The following is a 21,717-nucleotide window of genomic DNA, read 5'->3' as shown; positions in this document are numbered from 1 at the left end:
CCTTTAGATTGTAATAGAAATAAATTCAATTAATTATGATATATTTTTTAAACATTAAATTAGCATCTTATAATATGGCACTGAAGACTGGAGTAATGGCTGCTTAAAATTCAGCTTTGCCATCACAGGGTTAAATTATTTTAGAATATATATAAAAAAATAAAAATAAAAACTTTATTTCAAATTGTATGAATATTTTGAAATATTACAGTTTTACTGCATTTTCATCAAATAAATGCAGCCTTGCTGAGCAGAGGAGACTTCTGAGCCCAAAACATCTGAACGGTATTGTTTAAGAAAATAAAACTGCTTCAACTAGTCACCAAAGTGACTTAGTTGAGGAAAGGTACATCAAAAATATACTGATGTAATAGGCATATTTTGTTGGGGCATTTAATATTAAAGCCTGTTAAAATATAAATAAAAGTACAAAGTACTTACATTGAGCAAAGGGGCAAGTTCTACTGATACCAAGGGCTCGGTGGGCTTGGGTAAAGGACGCACAGTCACTGTCAGAATCTTCGAGCTGATCACGAATGGATCTCTGGGAGGAAGGAACATAGAGTGAGTTAGATCCAAAACTAACTCTACTTAAAAACTACTGTACCAGTATGAATCAAGGCTAGGCAACATTCAGAATTTAAGAGTTGGCACCCTTCATGATTGAATTGGCCACTGCCCACAGAATGCTCAATTAGAATCTGAATTGAAATGACAATATCATGAAATTCAAAACTGCAATTCAAATAAATTCAACACAGTCACACAACAGAGAACATTTATAAGTCGAAAAAGTTTGTGGCAAAACAATAACATTTTACATTTCTTCTAATTCTCCATATTTATTCACAGACACTTATACACTTTTCTCTATACTAATTAGACCTATTTCTCAAAACTAAGTTAAATATTGCCAAAACAATTTACATAACTATATATATATATATATATATATTTTATTAAATTTGTTGATTTATTAAATAAAATAGAGTAAATAATAATAATAATAATAATAATAATAACAATAATAATAATAACAATAATAATAATAATAATAATAATAATAAAACATAAATAAATTAAATAAAAAACTTCACGGGTGGCATTTCAAATATTGGTTAGAATAATAATGTATATTTAGCAGTTAAATTCTTAGAATTTCATTGCATTTTAATTGTACTTCCTTAAATCCGGAATACAGTTCCGACACTGTATGCCACATCAACTCCAATTTGATTCAACTGAATTCTGAATGGCACTCAACCCTGGCAGGTAATCCATCACAGAGCATGATTCAATGGCTGAGTGCCACCGCTTGTGTGTGTGTGTTTTAAATCCATTGGCAGAGCTATTTTGGACCATCCTGCACTAAGCAAATCCATATGTTTTTGGTGTGTGTGTATGAGGGTGTGTGTGGTGTTATAGAGAAAGATAAAAGTTGTGTTTCTGTGGGTGTTGGGTCACAGGGAGTTACATTCTGTCACAAACAAATCGTGCAGGTTAGCCCTCCCTGGGGCAGCGAGATCAAGGATATGTGCTCTGCGCAAAAAAATTAATGAGACACAAAGCAAAAGCAAACTAAAAACTAACAAATAGCCTTTATCCCATACATATTCAACGAGGCTCTGTCATAATCAAGCACACTAAGTAGCAATGACCTGGATACCCACGCTTCTAACATGGCTCACAATAGAAAGACACAGACACAAACACAAGCAGTGATTGTCGGCATGCTCTTATGTTCCTCGGGTTGAGGGCTCTGACATGTTCAGTGAATTTGGACAGTGAACTACCGACCCCAGCAGGTTTGAGTAGGAGAAGATACTGTATATCTCTACATGCCCCCCAGTGTCAGCTGCACAAATCAGCCTAATTCAATTCTCAATACAGACATGCTCTCAGCAGTGGCTGCACTGAGGGCAAAGGCAACACAGTTAACCAGAATATCTAAAAATGTAGCCTCACACATGCCCCCAGACCCCCCCCCCCCCCCCCACACACACACACACACATTTAATTATTAATAAATACTTAAATTAATAAAAAATTAACAACAATTCTACAGTAATTACTTTTTACCTTTTAGTGTCCGTCTAGACCAGTGGTTCCCAACCTTTTTCAACTCACGGCCCACACAACCAAACACATATGTTTGCACGGCACACTGCAAAAAAATTAACTGACCCCACTATTGTTGGGTTAATAACTTAGTCTTTATTGAATGAACTGTCAATGAACAGAAAATAACTCGGGCTGGTACCGCTTTGGCACAACTGCTGTTGTTCTGTAACATATGCAGCAAAAATATACATAATTTGGCAGTTTATCCAATAAACGAGCTCGAATAGTGGAAGCATAATTACAGTTTAATATTTATTTTTGTTATTTTATTATGTATATTAAAATATGTTATTATGTTTTGACTTAGACATTTTTACATGAACAATATCATTATTTCTTTTAATAGTAATTGGCGGCCCATCTGCAATACCATCGCGGCCCACAGGTTGAAAACCACTGGTCTAGATTAATAATGTTCCCCTGTGTCAATCTCTGTGAAAACAGCTAAGTCAGTGTGTTAAGGTTTTGGCCATGTAACAGGGCAAATTTGAGAACTTAAAGGGTTAGTTCATCGAAAAATCTAAATTATGTCATTAATAACTTACCCTCGTGTTGTTCCAAAACCGTAAGACCTCTGTTTATCTTCGGAATACAGTTTAAGATATTTTAGATTTAGTACGAGAGCTCTCAGTCCCTCCACTGAAACTGTGTGTATGGTATACTGTCCATGTCCAGAAAGGTAAGAAAAACATCATCAAAGTAGTCCATGTGACATCGGAGGGTCAGTTAGATTTTTTTGAAGCATCGGAAATACATTTTGGTCCAAAATTAGCAAAAACTACGACTTTATTCATCATTGCCTTCTCTTCCATGTCTATTTACCATATAGCGTGAACACAGTTTCAGTGGAGGGACTGAGAGCTCTCAGACTAAATCTAAAATATCTTAAACTGTGTTTCGAAGATAAACGGAGGTCTCACAGGTTTGGAACGAAATGAGGGTGAGTTATTAATGATATAATTTAGATTTTTCAATGAACTAACCCTTTAAGAGCCACATCCTTTGGCACAGCATCAGAATATCCATGGTATGAATCATGGGATTGACAGGTAGTGCAGGAATAGGAGGTATTCTAAGAATAGACAGCACTGCATTTTAGTCTGCTGTTGTAAAACTAGAGCAGAAAACGTGAGAGTGTGGGAGCACAATGGGCTTCCAAAAAACTGGCAAACTTTACCAGATTAACCATGGTTAATCCTGTATGAAGTCATATGAACTGTTGGCCTCCCATCAGAATGTAAATTGTATGGTCAAGACCTTCAAATAAGCATCTTAGTCAAGTAAGCTCATTTCTAGACAGATTAAAACAGGCTTAATTATTGTTCCACTTTCATTCTTTGGATCAATTTCAATGTTGATAATTGTCCATTGTCTCTGCCAGCTGGTGTCAATCATATGAAGAGTAACAGAATGAGTGTCCTTGAAACAGCTTTCAAAAATGTATTAATTCACACTCAAAGACTGAACTTACTTTGGTGGGGGCATTATGAGGCCGAGGGTGCGATACAGGATGGCTCCAATGACGAAATATGGTGTGTCATCTGATTCTACGAGATATAAAGGGTCACAATGTCAAAACATAACACTTGAAATGTCCTGAACATCCCAGATCAAAACTACATTAAATTAATTGAACCATAAAACAAGGAAAAATCTTTAAAAAAATATGTAGAAAATATTAAAACATCTGATATATATATATAATATTTTTTTTTTATTCTACTTAAGTAAAAGCTTTCTATTAAGGAATTATTATAAAAAAATACAGAATCGGTTTAGTAAATTTAAAAAAACAAAACGTAAAGACATACAGACATGTATATACAGACATTTAAATGTTTAAGTGTTTTATCTTATATTTATATTTTATTGTTTCCAGCTTCTGTATTTCGTACTAAATTAATAAATTGGGGGGAAATAACTGAACATCATGTCACTGATCCACTTACTCATATTCAAATATGAAGGAAAAACACATCACAGCTATTGGTAACGCTTTATTTTAAGGTGTACGTTACACATGTTACTATTATAATAACAACTAATTATACATAATTACATGCAATAAACCTAAGCCAACCCCAAATCTTAACCCTTATATAGTATTACACGTATAGTAAGTACATGTAGATAATTAATATACTGTATGTATAATTACACTGTAACAAAGACCTTAAAATAAAGTGCAACCCAACCATTTTATGATCACTATATTCAGCTTCAATTGAAGGAACCAAAAGCACAAAGCATAATATAAGAGAATGATATTTAAGACGCTCTTAGAGAGAGTCAGTACAAATCCTGACATTTAAAAGACACAAAAAGCAGCAGATTCACAGAGATATTACCACCGATTCTGTTCCCAGGCCATCTGTCCATTCCTCCCTACTGGCTCCTTAGCCCTGTTTCAGCAGCACACATCTCAGTGCTTTTCATATCATTTGTTTTGTTCTCTCCTCTGCAAGAGTGCCTTGCCTCCACATGAACCTCATCATCTGTTCTTTTCTGAGACACTATTTATCAAGGACCTCTTTCTTCTCCATCCCTCCTCCCTCTCATCCAATTCTTCTTCTCCTTGAAACTCTGTAGACCTCCAGAGACACTCGTCCCTGAGTAAATGCCATCATATTTCACTTATGGAGGACATGCTTTGGACACAAAGTGAAAGTGATACAGTAATAGGTGATGTAACGGGCCTAAAGTCCACATTTCATTGTTCTATTGTTCTCATGCTGCACTGGAAGTCCTCACAACTATTCAAAAAGTTTATCCAGAGATGGAAAATGAGCATTTAGGCCTGTTCTAAGGCACTTCAGAGGCTCTGGTGTTACTGCAAATTTCATGAAGAGAAACTCAGCCAAGCATGGCTGAATCACTGTTGCAATTTTCACTGACATTATGCAATTTAAGGTTTAATAATTTAGCTTGAATAGAGCTTGTTAAAATATCAGAACACAATATGAATACTGTCTGATGCAAAATATAGGTTTGTAACTAAGTACCAGTGGATAACATGATCTCATTACGATATTTTAATCTCCAAAGTTATGTTTTAGAACTTTAGAAAATGTATTTAATGTTTTTTTTTAATAAAGGTTTTTTAATAATGTGTTTAACAAGATAATGTTTACTGAGAAAAACACTTTATAAAAAAAAAATAAATGTTTCTCTTATTGTATTTCCAGCATTATTTTAGTATTACTCATATATAATATAACAGTTTATATTTTATAATCACTGATGCTTAAACATCTAATATTAATAGTGGGCAAAAACTATGCTAGCTAGCATAGATACATATAATACATATACACAGTATTTATAAAAAGAAAGAAAAAAAATGTCATTAAAAGTTCCCCTCAGACAGAAACATTAAGTTTAATGGCAGTGCTATTTTTGACCATCATGTAATAAAAATAACTAAAATCAGCCAGTTTCACAGATAATTTAATGCCCCAAATCTCGAAAGACCAAAAAAACTCTCAACAAGACTCTTTTAGCTCAGTTTGCTGCCAAAGGATGAATAAAGTGAGGCGTGTATCATCCCTTCACTGAGAACGAGGATGTCACAGGACAAATGACGTGATTCATCTAGCAACCCTGCAGTTCTATCAGACTCAGCAAATCAAATGCCAATCAGCTCCACAGCGCTTCTGCCTGCATCTTAAACTATGAGTTAATAGATGACAATCACACAACAAGCCCTGTTGGTCTGGTCTGAATGGAGCCTGACTTCTATCTTCCACTCTATTCTCTGAGCTATCACTTCAACAATGCTATTTTGAGAAAGGGCCCTGATGAACCTTTCCTTCTTTTAATAAAAAAACATTCTGGACAAAGCTCAGCCCAGGGAGCCTTCTTATCTTCGATGGCAGTGGGCAGAATGGGGAAGCATGTCGAGACAGGAAGTGTTTGTTGTTTCCTGCTGGGTGGTCCTGTAATGGTTTAGCCTGGAGTTGTTGAGACACTCGACAAGACACTAGCAATAACGGTCATTTCTTTGATGTCCGTTTGTTTCTGTCTCATTTCATTCAGCACTCTCTTCAGCATTCAAACCAGCTCTTCCCTGCCCACATTCTGTGCTTTCATTCTCTCAGGCAGAATATCTTTCGAAGACAGATAGAAGACAGTCATGCTGGCAGATCGCTATGATTGCATTGGCCCATTTATTCTTCCTATTCTCTCAACCATGTTCTCTGTCTCTTCCCAACCCACTGACGGATTGAATTCAGTTGTTCTCTGCAGTCAACTAAACACGACTTTACAGCTTAAGCTTAATGCTGCTCAGTATTGTACACACAGAGTTTGGTTATTTATCACAGAACGGGGGTTCATCTGACCAATACATACGGAAAACAATCAACAGCCATCTTGGTAAGATCATGCAGCTAATGGAAATGGGCATACAATTAAAGATCCTGTCCTCTTGAACGAGGCAAATCAGCAATAAAATCTAAAGACAGTGTAGCTACAGAATTTTCTCAAATCATGCTAACAAAACATTTTACAGGATGGTCTTATTAATTGAGAAGCTGACATGGTTACAGGAAAAAATATGAGATGGAAAAAAATGCTTTTTTATTTATTTCAATGTGTTCACTGGCACAACACTTGGCTTTTGCATTCCTCTGAGAAACGTAGAATTTGCTCACAAACTTTTGAGTGCGATCGAAAAACTGATAATGGTAGTAACATGAGTGTGGCAGGGGGGCGTGGTTTAGCGAAGTCTGCAGCGGGAGAGAGAATCAGGAGACGAGCGGTAAGTGAGTGGTTTGGGCAAAAATTATCATCACTTGTTTCTTGTTCCAGTAATTGGCGTGGAGAGAGTATAAAACGCCAGGAGAGACGGAAGCCAGCGAGAGAGAGACGGACTGCTGACCCGAACCGGAAACGGAAACCGGAAGGAGTAAACCGAAAGTGCTCTGCCAACATGTCAGAATAGAAGTCACCATTTGGTGTTTGCAAAGCTTTATTTATTTTTGTTATTAATAAATACGTCAGCAGTCCAGCCGACCCCTTTGTCCTCTTCCTTGCCGCACACGAACATACCCGGCCCTCCTCGTGTCCCGCCCCGGGGGCGGGGCGGGACTGACCAAGGCCACTTCGCGAGTCCAAGGGCCTCTGCTTCCGTTTCTCCGCTCTCTCCGCGCCAATTCCCCGATCCACTCCCTGCCACTGGGGCGGCGGGTAGGTCTGGGCTGGCCTGTTGGCGTTGCGGGGACCCGGAGCATTTCGTGGACAGGTGTCCAGTGATGGAGGTGGGGATGATGATCCGGGTCCCGGACGTCCCACAGGTCACCCCCGGTCAGGCTGGCGAGTACCAAATACCTGTGAGTATCAAGGGGGGTACATATCCGGCATTGGTCGATTCAGGATGCAACCAAACCTCAATCCATCAAAGCCTGATTCAACCAGGGGCATTGGATACAAGCCGTGTGGTTAAGGTGCGGTGCGTACACGGGGATGTGGTGGAGTATCCAGTCGTCCCAATTATTATTCAGTTCCGGGGACAAAAGCATAGTGTAGAGGTGGCGGTTAGTCCCCACCTCCGGCATCCGATAATTTTATAAAATTATAAAAATAAAAAAAAAGTTTATGCGAATAAAAAAATCAGTTTATGGTTTTATTGGGGTCGTTATGTGCGGATGCCTCTTGGGGAAGTAAGGCACGGAAGGAGACCGCGCGGGTACAGGTGGGAGAAACTGAGCCAGGACCGCTGGGGTCTGCTTCAGGGGAACTGAACGAAATCGGGAGACTGATTCTCTCGGAGCGTGATGACTTTCCCCTGGAGCAGTCTCAGGATGAGACATTAAAGCATGCATTTCAACAGGTCCGCTCCATCGATGGCCAGCTTCTCCAGCCTTCCCTCCCGCTCACCTATCAGTATTTTGACATTTTAAAAGACCGGTTGTATCGAGTGACCCAAGACACTTGGACAAAAGTGAATACAACCCAATTGTTAATTCCGAAGAGCTGCAGGGAAATGCTTTTCCATGCGGCTCATTCTAACCCTATGGCGGGCTATTTGGTACAGGCAGCAACACTAAATCACTAAACCCCAAAAGCGCCTTTGCGCCCTCTTCCCTTAATGCAGGTCCCCTTCGAGAGAATTGGTATGGACCTCATAGGGCCATTAGAGCGATCTGCACGAGGGCATCGCTTTGCATTAGTTATAGTTGATTATGCAACACGATATCCTGAAGCGGTGGCCCTCCGCAACATTTCTGCTAAAAGTGTTGCGGATGCCCTGTTTCGTCTTATCTTCCGGGTGGGGGTTCCAAAAGAAATCCTCACCGATCAGGGCACGGCGTTTATGTCATGTACGCTACGCGAACTGTACGGAACTGTTGTTGGGCATTAAATCGATTCGAACTAGCGTCTATCACCCACAAACCGACAGCCTGGTTGAACGATTTAATCGCACTCTTAAATCCATGATCCGTAAGTTCGTTCAGGAAGACGCCACAAATTGGGATAGGTGGCTAGAGCCCTTGTTATTTGCTGTGCGAGAGGTCCCACAAGCCTCCACGGGGTTTTCCCCCTTCGAGCTTCTCTATGGACGCCAGCCCCGGGGGGTGCTCGACGTACTGAGAGAAACTTGGGAGGAGGGTCCATCTCAGGGCAAAAATGAAATTCAGTATTTGCTGGACTTGAGAACAAAACTCCACACATTGGGGTGGCTATCAATGGAGAATTTGTTACAAGCCCAGGACCGCCAGAGCCAGCTGTATAACAGGGGAACTAGGTAATGCAAATTTGCGCCGGGAGAGAAAGTACTTGTATTACTCCCAACGTCAAGCTCTAAATTAATGGCTAAGTGGCAGGGACCATTTGAGGTCGCACGACAAGTCGGAGATCTCGATTATGAGGTAATACGGTCCGATAGGAACGGGTCCCGTCAGATCTACCACCTCAACCTCGTTGAAAAATGGAATGAGGCAGAATCAGTGTTGTTGGCAACGGTGATTGGGGGGGAGGATGATCTCAGACCAGAGGCGAATATCAAACCACAATCCCTCACCCTGGCTCCAGGTGGAGATCACCTCTCGCCGTCCCAACTCACTGATTTAACGAAATTACAGGCAGAGTTTGCCGACGTCTTCTCGCCCCAACCGGGCCATACTAACCTGATTCAGCACCATATCGAGACCGAGCCCCGCGTGGTAGTTCGCAGCCGGCCGTATCGCTTACCTGAGCACAAGAAAAAAGTAGTTCAGGCTGAATTAGGCGCTATGCTTGACATGGGGGTAATAGAAGAATCCAACAGTAACTGGGCGAGCCCGATAGTTTTAGTTCTGAAAACGGACGGCTCAGTCCGGTTCTGTGTGCATTATCGCAAGGTGAATGCTGTGTCGAAATTCGACGCGTATCCAATGCTGCGGGTTGACGAGTTGCTTGATCGGCTAGGCACGGCTCGTTTTTATTTGACATTGCACTTAACAAAGGGCTATTGGCAGATCCCCTTGTCTCCATTATCCAGAGAAAAGACAGCTTTCACAACGCCGTTTGGATTACATCAATTTGTTACCCTTCCGTTTGGCTTGTTCGGGGCACCTGCTACCTTTCAGCGCCTCATGGATAAGATTCTGCGGCCCCATGCTGCATATGCGGCTGCCTACCTGGATGATATCATTATATTTAGTAATGATTGGCAGCGGCATATGCAGCATCTGAGGGCTGTCCTGAGGTCGCTGAGGGGAGCGGGGCTCACGGCCAAACCGAAGAAGTGTGCGATTAGGCGTGTGGAGGTAAGCTATCTGGGCTTCCACTTGGGGCATGGACAGGTGCGTCCCCAAATTGATAAGACAGCCGCTATTGCGACCTGCCCACGTCCCAAGACCAAAAACGAGGTAAGGCAGTTCTTGGGGCTGGCGGGATATTATAGACGGTTTATTCCTAATTATTCGGACCTCACCAGCCCTTTGACTGACCTTACTAAAAAGGAGGTGCCAGATACGGTCCAGTGAACAGAGCCGTGTCAGCAGGCCTTTACCCAGGTCAAGGCTGCTCTGTGTGGCGGGCCGTTGTTCCACTCTCCTGATTTTTCTCTCCCTTTTGTGTTGCACACAGACGCATCGGACAGGGGGCTGGGGGCAGTCCTGTCCCAGGAGATAGAGGGGGAGGAACGGCCGGTGCTGTACATTAGCCGGAAGCTCTCGAAGAGAGAGGCTAAGTACAGCACCATAGAGAAAGAGTGCCTTTCCATCAGATGGGTCGTCCTCAACCTCCGCTATTATCTCCTGGGACGGGAGTTCACCCTCTGTTCGGACCACGCTCCGCTGCAGTGGCTCCACCGCATGAAGGATACCAACACGCGGATCACTCGTTGGTATCTAGCTCTTCATCCTTTTAAGTTCAAGGTGGTCCACAGGCCGGGTGTTCAGATGGCGGTGGCCGACCTCCTCTCCAGAACTGGGGGTGGGGGGTGGGGCTGCAGGCCGGATGGCTCCCCGGCCTGAGTCGGGCGGTGGGGGTATGTGGCAGGAGGGGCGTGGTTTAGCGAAGTCTGCAGCGGGAGAGAGAATCAGGAGACGAGCGGTAAGTGAGTGGTTTGGGCAAAAATTATCATCACCTGTTTCTTGTTCCAGTAATTGGCGTGAAGAGAGTATAAAACGCCAGGAGAGACGGAAGCAAGCGAGAGAGAGACGGACTGCTGACCCGAACCGGAACCGGAAACCGGAAGGAGTAAACCGAAAGTGCTCTGCCAACGTGTCAGAATAGAAGTCACCATTTGGTGTTTGCAAAGCTTTATTTATTTTTGTTATTAATAAATACGTCAGCAGTCCAGCCGACCCCTTTGTCCTCTTCCTTGCCGCACATGAACTTACTACAATGAGGTAGGAGGAAAATATGCTCCATAAATACACATACAAATTATGTTAGAAATAAATTGTAGTGGAAAATTTTCCTTTAACTGAAAGATGAGACTTTCAGTCATATGGCCGCTAATGTATATTGTTTTTGTGTTTGTTTGTTTTTTTTTGTCCCATTCCTTAACTCCTGTTTTCAAGTGAATTCAGGTACAATTTTGACCCAAAGGTTGCAGGCAGGTCTGTTCTGACAAAAAATAAATAAATTAAAAAAACATTCCATAAAACTATAATAACTAAATAGCCATATTATTATGTATAGCCAATATCACAAGAATAAACTTATTAGTTTAAGCTTCTCTACTTTTAAAAGAAAGGTCTCTCATATCTTTTGTTGTTGACGTTAAAGTTGCTTAAATTAAACCTCCTAGCCCTCGGTTCTGTCTGTCATACTGTAGAAGATTTATGCATATTGACAAACTGTGACATGTGCTTATCCTCAAAAACCACAAATAAAACTGCACAAGGTAAAATAAAATATAATCCAGACTAGATAAACATGGTCACAATCAATAAAAAAATAATGTCTCTACTAACTGCTTTGCATTTTGTGCATTGAATTGTTGGCTGCCAAGAGCATGAAATCATTAAAACTCAATTTAACAATTCAAACAAATTTGAAACTGTGTATGGTCACTGCTAGATGTCCAATAAAACGTCTGTTGAGCATCACTGATTTAGGTGACTCATTCCCACATTTAAATGCAGCTGAAACACTGCAACTTGGCAGTGTGTACTTGCTCTAGGAGGGCTGACAAAAAATAAGTAAAAAATTCAGGGGAGTCGAGAGAAGAATGTTAAAGATTGTCAAATATGACAGGGAAGAGAGTCATTTAACATGCTAAGACACTAGCATTTCACATTAAGCAGCAGAATCCTGATTGGACATTCAGACGTACTGCTGATACCAAAGGATCTCATTAATAACAATGATGGAGCTGCACACAGAGATGCAATGCATCTCACATACTGTTACCACGAAAAACCACATGATAATTGAAAACACAACCAAATGTGTATATTTACACATTGTACATATCACATGACTAGACACTAGGCATAACTAACATTCTGCCTCTTTCTCAGATAAGCAGTAAGACAGTGGCAGATTAGAAAATGTTGCAAGCTGGAATCAAACTTGCATTACTTGCAAAATCACTATCACTCAACATGTCGGAGTGCATGCACTAGCATACCATATCCCATATCACTCACCATCAGAGGACAGGGTGAAGACTTCTTTGGGGATGAAGAGCTTGTCGTCTGCAGAACGTGCCCAGTCTTTCATTCCTCTCCTTCCCTTCATGGGGAAGTTGATGTCACTGGAAACAGCCGAAACCGGTTCACGCTGGATGGTGATTACTGACAGAACCAGAGAAAGACAGATTAACAGTCTTGAAAGTTCAAATATGAAACGCATCATGGAAGTACCTTTAAGAGGTTTGCACTGCACTGTTTGCAACGTGACATTTACTTGTGGCACTTTTGTGGATGCCATGGGAACTTACTGAGGTTGTTGGTGACGACCAGAAAGCTCTGGAATGGCTTTTGAGCCTCTCCAATTAGATGAATGAAGTCTTCCACAACTCGCATCAGTAACACAGAACCCGGAGAGACCTAAAAGGAAGTTAAATTGGCAATGAAGATATTTATAATGTTTCAAAAGGTTTCTATTTCAAATAAATGCTGTTCTTTTGAACGTTCTATTCATTAAAGAATTCTGAAAAAATCTAGAATATATAAAAGGGCTAAATGCAGCTTTGGTAACCATAAGATACCTCTTTCGAATACATTAAAAAGTCTTACCGGCCCCAAATCTTTGAATGACAGTGTACATAATAACTCTCATAATTCCCAGACAAACCACTAAATGTCCATAAACTGTTTATTGCAATAAAATAAACTTTGGCTAATAACTGTCAACTGTGAAAAGCTGTTACTGAAAAACTATAAATTCTGCCTTCAAATATTTTTCATTTTCAGTGCTATTTTTACAGCCAAATCGTGATTTGAGATGAGGCACAGTATATACCAGGGATAGGCAACTTCGGTCCTGGAGGGCCACTGTCCTGCAGTTTAGCTCCAGCCCTAATTAAACACACCTGAACAAGGCAATCAGTGTTTTCGGGATTACTAGATAGATACAGGCAGGTGAGTTTTTATGAAACATTATTATTATATATATATTTCTTTTTTTTTTTTTTTTTTTTGCCTATCCCTGGTATATACCGTCATCCCTCCGCTCTGTCATGTTTATACATTGGCAGCGGGTTTTAATTCACTAGTCCTTTGTTCCAGAAAACAGCGTGCCACTTGCACATTTCACAGTGAAGTTCATGAGAACATAGAGTCCATTTCTCAATCTAACTGGCATTTTACTCTTCCTTCCCACATATTGAAAACACGCCATTTATGATTGTCTGTGGTAGATGCTGTTGTTTCGTACCATAGGGGACTCAAATTCATAGTATATGTATATATATATATATATATATATATATATATATATACCCTTTTATTTTGCATTTGCTTTGAATTAATCTCAAATGAAACGTATTGTAATATGTGGCAGATGGGGATTTGCTATGCATCCAGATGAAAGACAGAGCAGCTTGGTGCTCGAAGTTGGTTTGAAATAAATAGAAGGTGAACTGACATCATTCTTTCCCAAACAGGTTTTTGGTATCTTTCACAATATGACCTAATTTCCTTAGTATGCTGAAAATACGCTATTTGACAGAACAGCTTTATCTTGTAAGTTGAGTTTGGGTTCTGTGAAATACATGTATTAATATATTTTGGTACAATAACAATTATAATAATTGAATAGGCCTAATTGACTATTGTCCCTGACAGCCAATCTTCTACATTAGAACAGTGAAGGAGACTGGTTGCCAGGGACAACAGTCTCTACATAGTACCACCTAGGTACCATATGCAAAAAAATGGTATTAATATAAAAAAATAAAATAAAAAATATAAAATCATGTTTCATCATGTACAAAGAAAACAATAGCATAATCATAAAACCATGTCAACATGGCATGGTATCTGATGGAAATACCATCGTACTTTGAAATGTAACATGGTCCTCTTGAATGATTACCACATTCATGTACCATTATTAGTTTTATGTTACATTTATGTTATGTCTTTCTCTGTTATTAATAGCTCTTGTTATTTGTCCAGTTAGTAAGTGTCCAGATGGTGTGGCAAAGCGCTGTTCCTGAAGAGCAACAAGGCTAAGGCAATCGCAAACACAAGAACACGCATATACTGTACATTCACTAACAGACATATAGTATTAACTGTGAGATGCTGTGATGCGTGAACCTGAACAGGTGTCACGTTTATGTAATAAAATATTCTACAGTTTTCAGAACCTCACAGTAACTGAAAAAGAAAACAAAAATAAAATAAAATAATGGCACAAAAATATATATATACCGGTTCCGATAAAACAGAATTTGTGTACAGTACATACAGTACAGCATATTTTCTCTGTAACTAGGCAAATATCGCCATGTTAGAGTGAAAATTAATTTCTAGATCATCCCCATTTACGTTCCTTCATGCTCATGCTCTTACTGTGATTGGTTAATTTCCGTAATCTATTTGAAAAAGTAAAAAAAAAAAAAAAAAAAAAAAAAAAAAACAATTGAGTAAACTTTAATCAAATGTATCAACTTGAGTAGCCGCCTTGACTGGTATGTAATGTCCATTTTTCACTATCCAATCAGTCCCAGATATTGTATACAGTTTAGTACTGCTGACAATTATTACTGCTGATTTCCAATTATTTATTTTTACTCAGCAAGGATGCAATAAATTGATCAAAAAAATGTGCAATGCTCCAAAATATTTATATTCTATTTATTTATTTTCATCAAAGAATCCTGGAAAAAAAATGCATCACCATTTCCACAAAAAAAGAAAAAAGAAAAAAAAATTGCCATTTTACAACAGGAAACAGTACTAAGTACTACTACTACTACTACTATTACTAATATATATTTATTACTAATATTTATATAATTTAATAGAAACATTAAAACAAATTAAAGTCAAGTTCTGCCCTAATATCCTTTTTTCATTGTCACATAAGTCACATTTTTTGTAAAATATACAAAATAAAAAAAGGTTTGAAAAAACTATTCACATAATTTCAAAACTTTTTTTTCTTATTTTTTTTTCACTGTCCCCATCTGTCACTCTTGTATAAATGGCTTACTTGTAGTTTTACACTGGGAAAGAAGAAAGTATATATATATATATATATATATATATATATATATATATATATATATATATATATATATATATATATAAATATAAATAAGAATGAGTATTGAGGTGACATGGTGAACACTCCAGCAGAGCAGGGAGGTGTGTCAAAGATTTGCCTGCTCAACTGTGCTTTAACACCGAAATCTGGCTCAGTCACGCTGAGCTTAGCACCTGCCGCCCACATACGTACACAAACATAAACGTTCACTGGAGTCACGAGCATGTGCTGCACAGACTTTGCACCATATGTGACCATTGGTCAACTTTACCTCCACATAACCCATGTATTTTAATATTATAATATTATATTAATAAACCTTAATACATTTACCCAGGAAGTGACATCAGTGACTACAGTGCACTGTAATGGTAGAAGGAGCATTATGGGAGCAGAAGTCTCTTAAGTCTCTTATGCCCACCAAGGCTGCATACATTTGCTTTATATATATGTGTCCTTGCAAAAAAAATAAAAAATAAAAAAACCTCAATCTCACCCTTAACATTGCAACACTAACATTATCTCATCACTAGTTTAAGTTCAAGTTATAGCATACCTCTCCTCCAGTCACATGACTTAAGGAATCAAACGGGTACATAGCACAAACTGTTACATGTGACAGGTTTGTTTAAATCCCCACCTAAATTTGAGCAATAATAATATACTTACCCTAACTACAAATTGGCACAAAAATAAGACTTATTTAAGCATCTTTTGCTCTTCCACACATTTAAATATTGAATCAAGAATGTATGTATTTGACAATCCTGACATGATGCACAAAATTATGGGGTCTCATTTATAAAATTCTCCGTAGATTTAATCCTAAAATTTTACATAGGCAAAAGCTAGAGTTTGCGTACGCCCAAAAGTCAGGGGAAAATTGTGCGTACGTGCATTTCCACCTCATCTCCTCCCCGAAATCACCATATATGGAGCTTACAACACCTTGTTTTACTATGCATAACCTAATCTGCATATCATTTACATGCAAATTGCCATGCAAGTGACACCATGTTTAACACAGAGACAGTAGGGTAATAGTGTCCCTGCTATTTTTTAGAATAAATATATGAAAATATCCATAAAAACAAAATGGTTTCAAATAGTTCTCAGATATTTTAAATGATCTCATTCTTTTTCACTGGTCGAATTTTGATTATTTCAAATTAAATGTATGCAGTTTTGCTGATAAGATAAACATATTTTAGCTATTTTAGTGGAAACAGATAAACGTATATTTATTGCCATGTATTGTCTGATTCGGTGCGTCACTGACAAAGTATAGTAAAAAGGAAACAGGCAAATCTTACCGTTTTCTCCTAGTTATGTCCTTCAAATATAGTGGAATTTTTCATAATGTAGTAGAGATGACTTTACACGACATTAACACCTCTGTGCAGCTGTGGTTATACAGTAATCCAGCAGTGTCCGCCATAATATCACAGTAAGTACGCATCATCGATCATTGTTCATGCTAAAATATTTCTCATAACATTTGGTCTGTAATTTAGTTTAAAGATTAATTTTGTACACCTTTAGCACTCCTTGCTTTAATAAAAATATTTCACACGAAAATTGTTTATTGTTAATGAAATTATGTAATTATGTTGTTTGTAAAATTATGTAATTTCAATGTTAATCTCTTTCAATGCGAGTGGAATATTTAATGTAAATGTGTATATCGACGTGAAAACAGAGTTTAAAATTGTTTCTCACTCCATGGAAAAGATGCATTGTACGCATGGTTTATAATGTCTGTACGGTGCGTACATATTTACGGCAAGTTTAATTTTAATAAATCATGATATGCGCATAAAAAATTGCGTACGCAATTTCTATGCCTATTTTGTGTGTACGGAAAGTTTATAAATGAGACCCCTGGAATTGAATGCGTAACCATTGCATTCCTTGTCAGTTATTTGAAATGACCCCAAAAAAAAGGGTATGCTCTTGAGTGAGTCAGAATATGATCTCAGGCAGTTAGTTTAGACCCCAGGGCATGAGTGGATCTACATCCCCCCACATAAAAAAAAAAAGTCTTCATCATGCAAACATGGCCTGGCTTGACATCGAATCACCATGGACCTCACTCCACATAATCTATAGTCACATAGTGTCTAATGGAGCGGTGTAATGCAAAGAGGCAGCTCTAACAGCACATCCCTTTCCCAACACACTTCACAGTCAGCTTCTATTACATCCAAAGCTAGTCTGATTACATCTGTTATGTTATTAATCTGTGGGATCAGACCTGGCTTTGATGACAGCTCTGTCTGAAGGGGAAATTAAAACGGCACAGATATGAACAGTTCTGCTCTTTGGTCGATATTTGCAGGTGTCCTGCCAGGGGTGAGGAAGGACATTTTACCTGGTGAGCATCTTCCCACTTCTCCAGGTTTTCAATGTCCAACATTAAGCTGATAATCTGAAAGAATTTCTGAAAAAGAAGAAGAAGAAGAAGAAAAGATGGAAATTGTGTATTTAGAGAAGGATTAAAAATAGAGAAATGCACACAAAATAAATTACTTCTTTGACTTGTTTTCTAGCATGTATATATATATATATATATATATATATATATATATATATATATATATATATATATATATATATAAAATTAAAAACAGAAAAAACTTGTTTTGTGCTACTGTGCACTGTGAAAATAATTGGTTTAGTATTTGTCTTAATAGTTAAACATAAAAAAGATATAAGCTGCCTATAAATATCTAACATAAATTTAAAAACAACATACCTTTAATATGTTGTTTTAAACATCTTACAAAGTGTATGAACTTTTCTGAGAAATTTCATATACTTTATTCTAATTCATTTTTAAATTCATATTTAATTTTCATACCCAAATTGCATTTTTTCTTATTCTAATCAAAAACTTTGCAATATATGTAATTATGAAGTTGGCATGGAATAATATATGTAATTTTGATGTTGACATATCAAGCATTGATCTAAAAATGTATACTATACATGCCATTATATAGATTCATATTAAGCTGGATAGAGTAAACATACCTTTTCTATTTAAGTCAACTACAAAAGAGCTTAAAAAGCTCTTAAAAATCTGTGTAAAACAGTGGAAAATATCAAAAGAAAAATTTCCTGGTCAGAATTTTTGTCATCTACCCATTTATTACTTGTACCTTTACACACTCACAAGCAAATACACACCTGCACATCGTCAGGAGCTGGGATGTAGGTTGCTCGCTTGAAGGTGTCCGTCACATTTCGGAGAATCTCCACAGAGAATAAGAGGTCGCCGCTATAATAATTCTTACGGGACATTAACTCCAGGAGACTCCTCACGATCTGAGACATGCCCTCCCCTGCCAGGGTCCTCTGACCCTTCGCAAGATGTTCTCGCAACTACAGGAAAAAAAACGAACAAACAAAAAAACACGCTTTTATGCACAGACACTGATAAATAAACCTCAACAATAACCACATAAGCACGGAGTTGCCCCCTGGGTTTATAAATAAAACCAGAGAGATAAACTCCAGCTCCCAAATTAAATCAGCAGACCAATTTTAGAATTTTCTAAGCCTTTTCTCCACCGATTTTAATGGAAAATTCTGTGGAATTAAAATTAAAAAGAGAATAAATAAGCACACTGAAATGTAGAGACAGATTTAAAGGTAAGCCAGAAAAGGAAGTGCACAAGAACACGCTGGCTTTGAAGCTGAAACAATATTGATCCGGGTCTGGAGCAAAGCGAAAGCAGTTTGAAGGTATCGATAGCCGACCTAATCTACTTCCCATCTACAGTTAACCAAGGTTTGAGTATAACAAAGTGAAAACAACTTCTCCCTTAGTGAATCAACTAGCAGTGTTCTTTTTTGCGGTCGAACGTCAGCAGACAAAGTGTTGACAGTTTAATGACAGTACTGTGAGTGCAGGAGGTGGCAGACAATGGCAATCAAAGTTAATTAAGCACTGTCTGATTATAATGAGGGGTTAGTGGACAGGTTAACAGCACAATCAACCCCATCAAATCACGCCTCGGTCGAGACAGAATTAAAACCTACTCAGCATTATGAAATAAAAGTCAAAGGTCGTTACTGAGGAATTAGAAAGAGCACGTGAAGGCAGGATGTTAAATCTGTTAGAAAGTAATCAATCATTATCAAAACACTGAAGTCACACAACAAGCGACAGAAAGTACATAATCGTATAAAAGCTGTGAGACCAGTGAAGTTTCTTTTCAAGCATTTTTTATGTAGGGACTAGCTCAAAGGAAGATTCTCAAAGTAGTGGTTTTCATTTTCTTTGTGTGTTTTAATAAGTAGGTGTACGTCAATGGAATTGACTCTTTTTAATGTTTTGCTGAGTGGTCATTGCAGTTATTATCATTTGCAAAAAGTGACAGCAGCAATGTTCTCTCCAGCACACACAGCACTTTAAACAAACTCCAATCTATCACTTTTTTATGGCTTTTTATCCACTCTAGTGAAGCCACCAAACAAAACGCAAACAAATGCGTCATGGTCTGACAATAGTCCAATAGAAATATCCATGTATCCTCAGTAAATTAATAAATAAATACATACATACATAAAACAAATACATATATAAATTATACATTCATTTAAAAATAAATAATTTAATAAAAATAATTTAATAAAAATAAATAAATAAATAAATAACTAAATAAATAAATAAATTCAAAACACTCTGAAAACAAATCATATTTGATCATACTATGTATGAGAAGATGGCAATACTCGAAGACTTTGAGAAAAAAATCAAAAGTAAAAGATAGTTAAATAACGTGCATAAACAAATTAATATTCATAATCAATTTTCCCCATTTTGTGATATCACAGCACGTCATCCTCATCCATGTACTCACAGATAAATGTAAATATCTATATTCGAGTGAGACACATCTGGCGAAGCTCGGAGGACCCCAGTAAGCAACTCCATTAGCGTCCAGCAAACAACGACGACTAGCAGATCCTGCAGGGAGAGGAAAGAAAAATCAGATATTATCACCGTTGGGCACAAGCAATAACAACATGTTTGACAGACACGTACTGAGATGTTCACACGCTTCATAAAAAAAGACTTCACTGGGATACGGCATTCTATAATTTCTGGGATAATGTCCGTTTTGAGTATGTCATTTTACGCAGTCGTAAACTCAGTTTTGCTTAGAATTTCTGCTACTTGCATCATTCAGATCACCGGCAACAAGACTCGACTGAGGCCTCAACCCTGGCATCCTCGCTAGGATAAAAATGGGCCTAAAATCACACAGGAGACGCAGGCAGACGTGGAAATGTAGCCAAGCAAAACGCTCTCTGCAGGAATTGGTTCTTCTTTTGGGTGTTAGCGAGCATGACAGTTTATTCTGCTCGGGATGTGGAGTTTATATAGATTACACCTCACCGTTGACCCCATTCAACACTCTGCTTTGTGCTCCCACTTCAAAGACATCATTCTTTCTGTTCTTATTAGGTAAGAACTTATTAGCCTAGTATCTTTCTCCACTAGTATCTGAGAATTATTGCACACTATACTCAGAAAGCACAAATAACCCCCCAAAAACACTCTCCCACTGTGATGGGAAGGGTTAGAAACTCTTAAGCCAATCTGAAGAGCACAGAACGCTAAATATATCACATTCATAAAACATGAATGTCATGTTGTACAAAATGACTCCACAGTCTCTCAAAGAAAGAACTGTGTGGATACCAACTTATTTTGAGCCTGTTGTGCAATGTAGATTTTGGAAGCTGCACCGATTCCACCATTGATGGAGTTTTATAGTGTAGCTTACATGCTTATAAATTTTGCCAGCCTATTTAACCCTTGTTGATGCCTTTTACCTAACGTAAAATCTGTTAATAAAGCTGCATGTCACAGTGAGAGAAGAAACAAATGTATCTGAAGCTACATGAGATATGGTGTCTTTGGCTATGGCCAAAACAACATTAGATTGTAGTTTTACATGTTTATGTGATATAGGCGGTGGCGTACACTCTAAAGCTAATCATGCTCAGATAACTATCATTGCTTGAGTGGCTTTAATTTACTACTAATTTGTCACATAGCTGGCATTTTCATCTAGAACAATGTACAATAAACTTTTTAGAAGAATGGTCATCCTTGAGCAAGCTGGGTTTTGGCTATAGGGCACAATGGTCATGGACTGGTCTTCACATAGAACCTGCAAACTTTCGATTGCTGGCCTAGATAGAGACTAAACCAGCAATCTCTAGATCAAGAAGAAGATTAATCAAATAAATTGACAATAAATTGTCATTATCTGTGGGTTTTATTAAGCTGTTTTGGACCATAACAGCCAAATAAACTATGAACTCATAATATTTAACATTTTGTTCCATGGAAGGAAAAGTCTTGGGTTGGAATAACATGAGGGTAAGCCATCTTCAGGTGAACTATCATTTTAATATTTCATA

General features: G+C 38.2%; 1 protein-coding gene across 8 annotated transcripts in view; it reads right to left on the bottom strand.

Moving 5' to 3' along the window:
- Window positions 1-21,717, bottom strand: part of LOC132104292 (adhesion G protein-coupled receptor B2-like) — a 310,415-nt gene that overhangs the window by 116,113 nt on the left and 172,585 nt on the right. For all 8 annotated transcript variants that reach the window (XM_059509655.1, XM_059509657.1, XM_059509661.1 and 5 more), the window contains 7 exons: window positions 20,145-20,251; window positions 18,466-18,660; window positions 17,648-17,716; window positions 12,500-12,608; window positions 12,207-12,353; window positions 3,593-3,668; window positions 442-544 (listed from right to left, as the gene is read on the bottom strand). In XM_059509655.1, coding sequence (XP_059365638.1) covers window positions 442-544; window positions 3,593-3,668; window positions 12,207-12,353; window positions 12,500-12,608; window positions 17,648-17,716; window positions 18,466-18,660; window positions 20,145-20,251 — 806 coding nt within the window. The remainder of the gene's footprint in view (window positions 1-441; window positions 545-3,592; window positions 3,669-12,206; window positions 12,354-12,499; window positions 12,609-17,647; window positions 17,717-18,465; window positions 18,661-20,144; window positions 20,252-21,717) is intronic.

The sequence above is a fragment of the Carassius carassius genome, chromosome 25, assembly GCF_963082965.1.
Source record: "Carassius carassius chromosome 25, fCarCar2.1, whole genome shotgun sequence".
NCBI lineage: Eukaryota > Metazoa > Chordata > Actinopteri > Cypriniformes > Cyprinidae > Carassius > Carassius carassius.
This window is presented reverse-complemented; position numbering and strand designations above follow the sequence as displayed.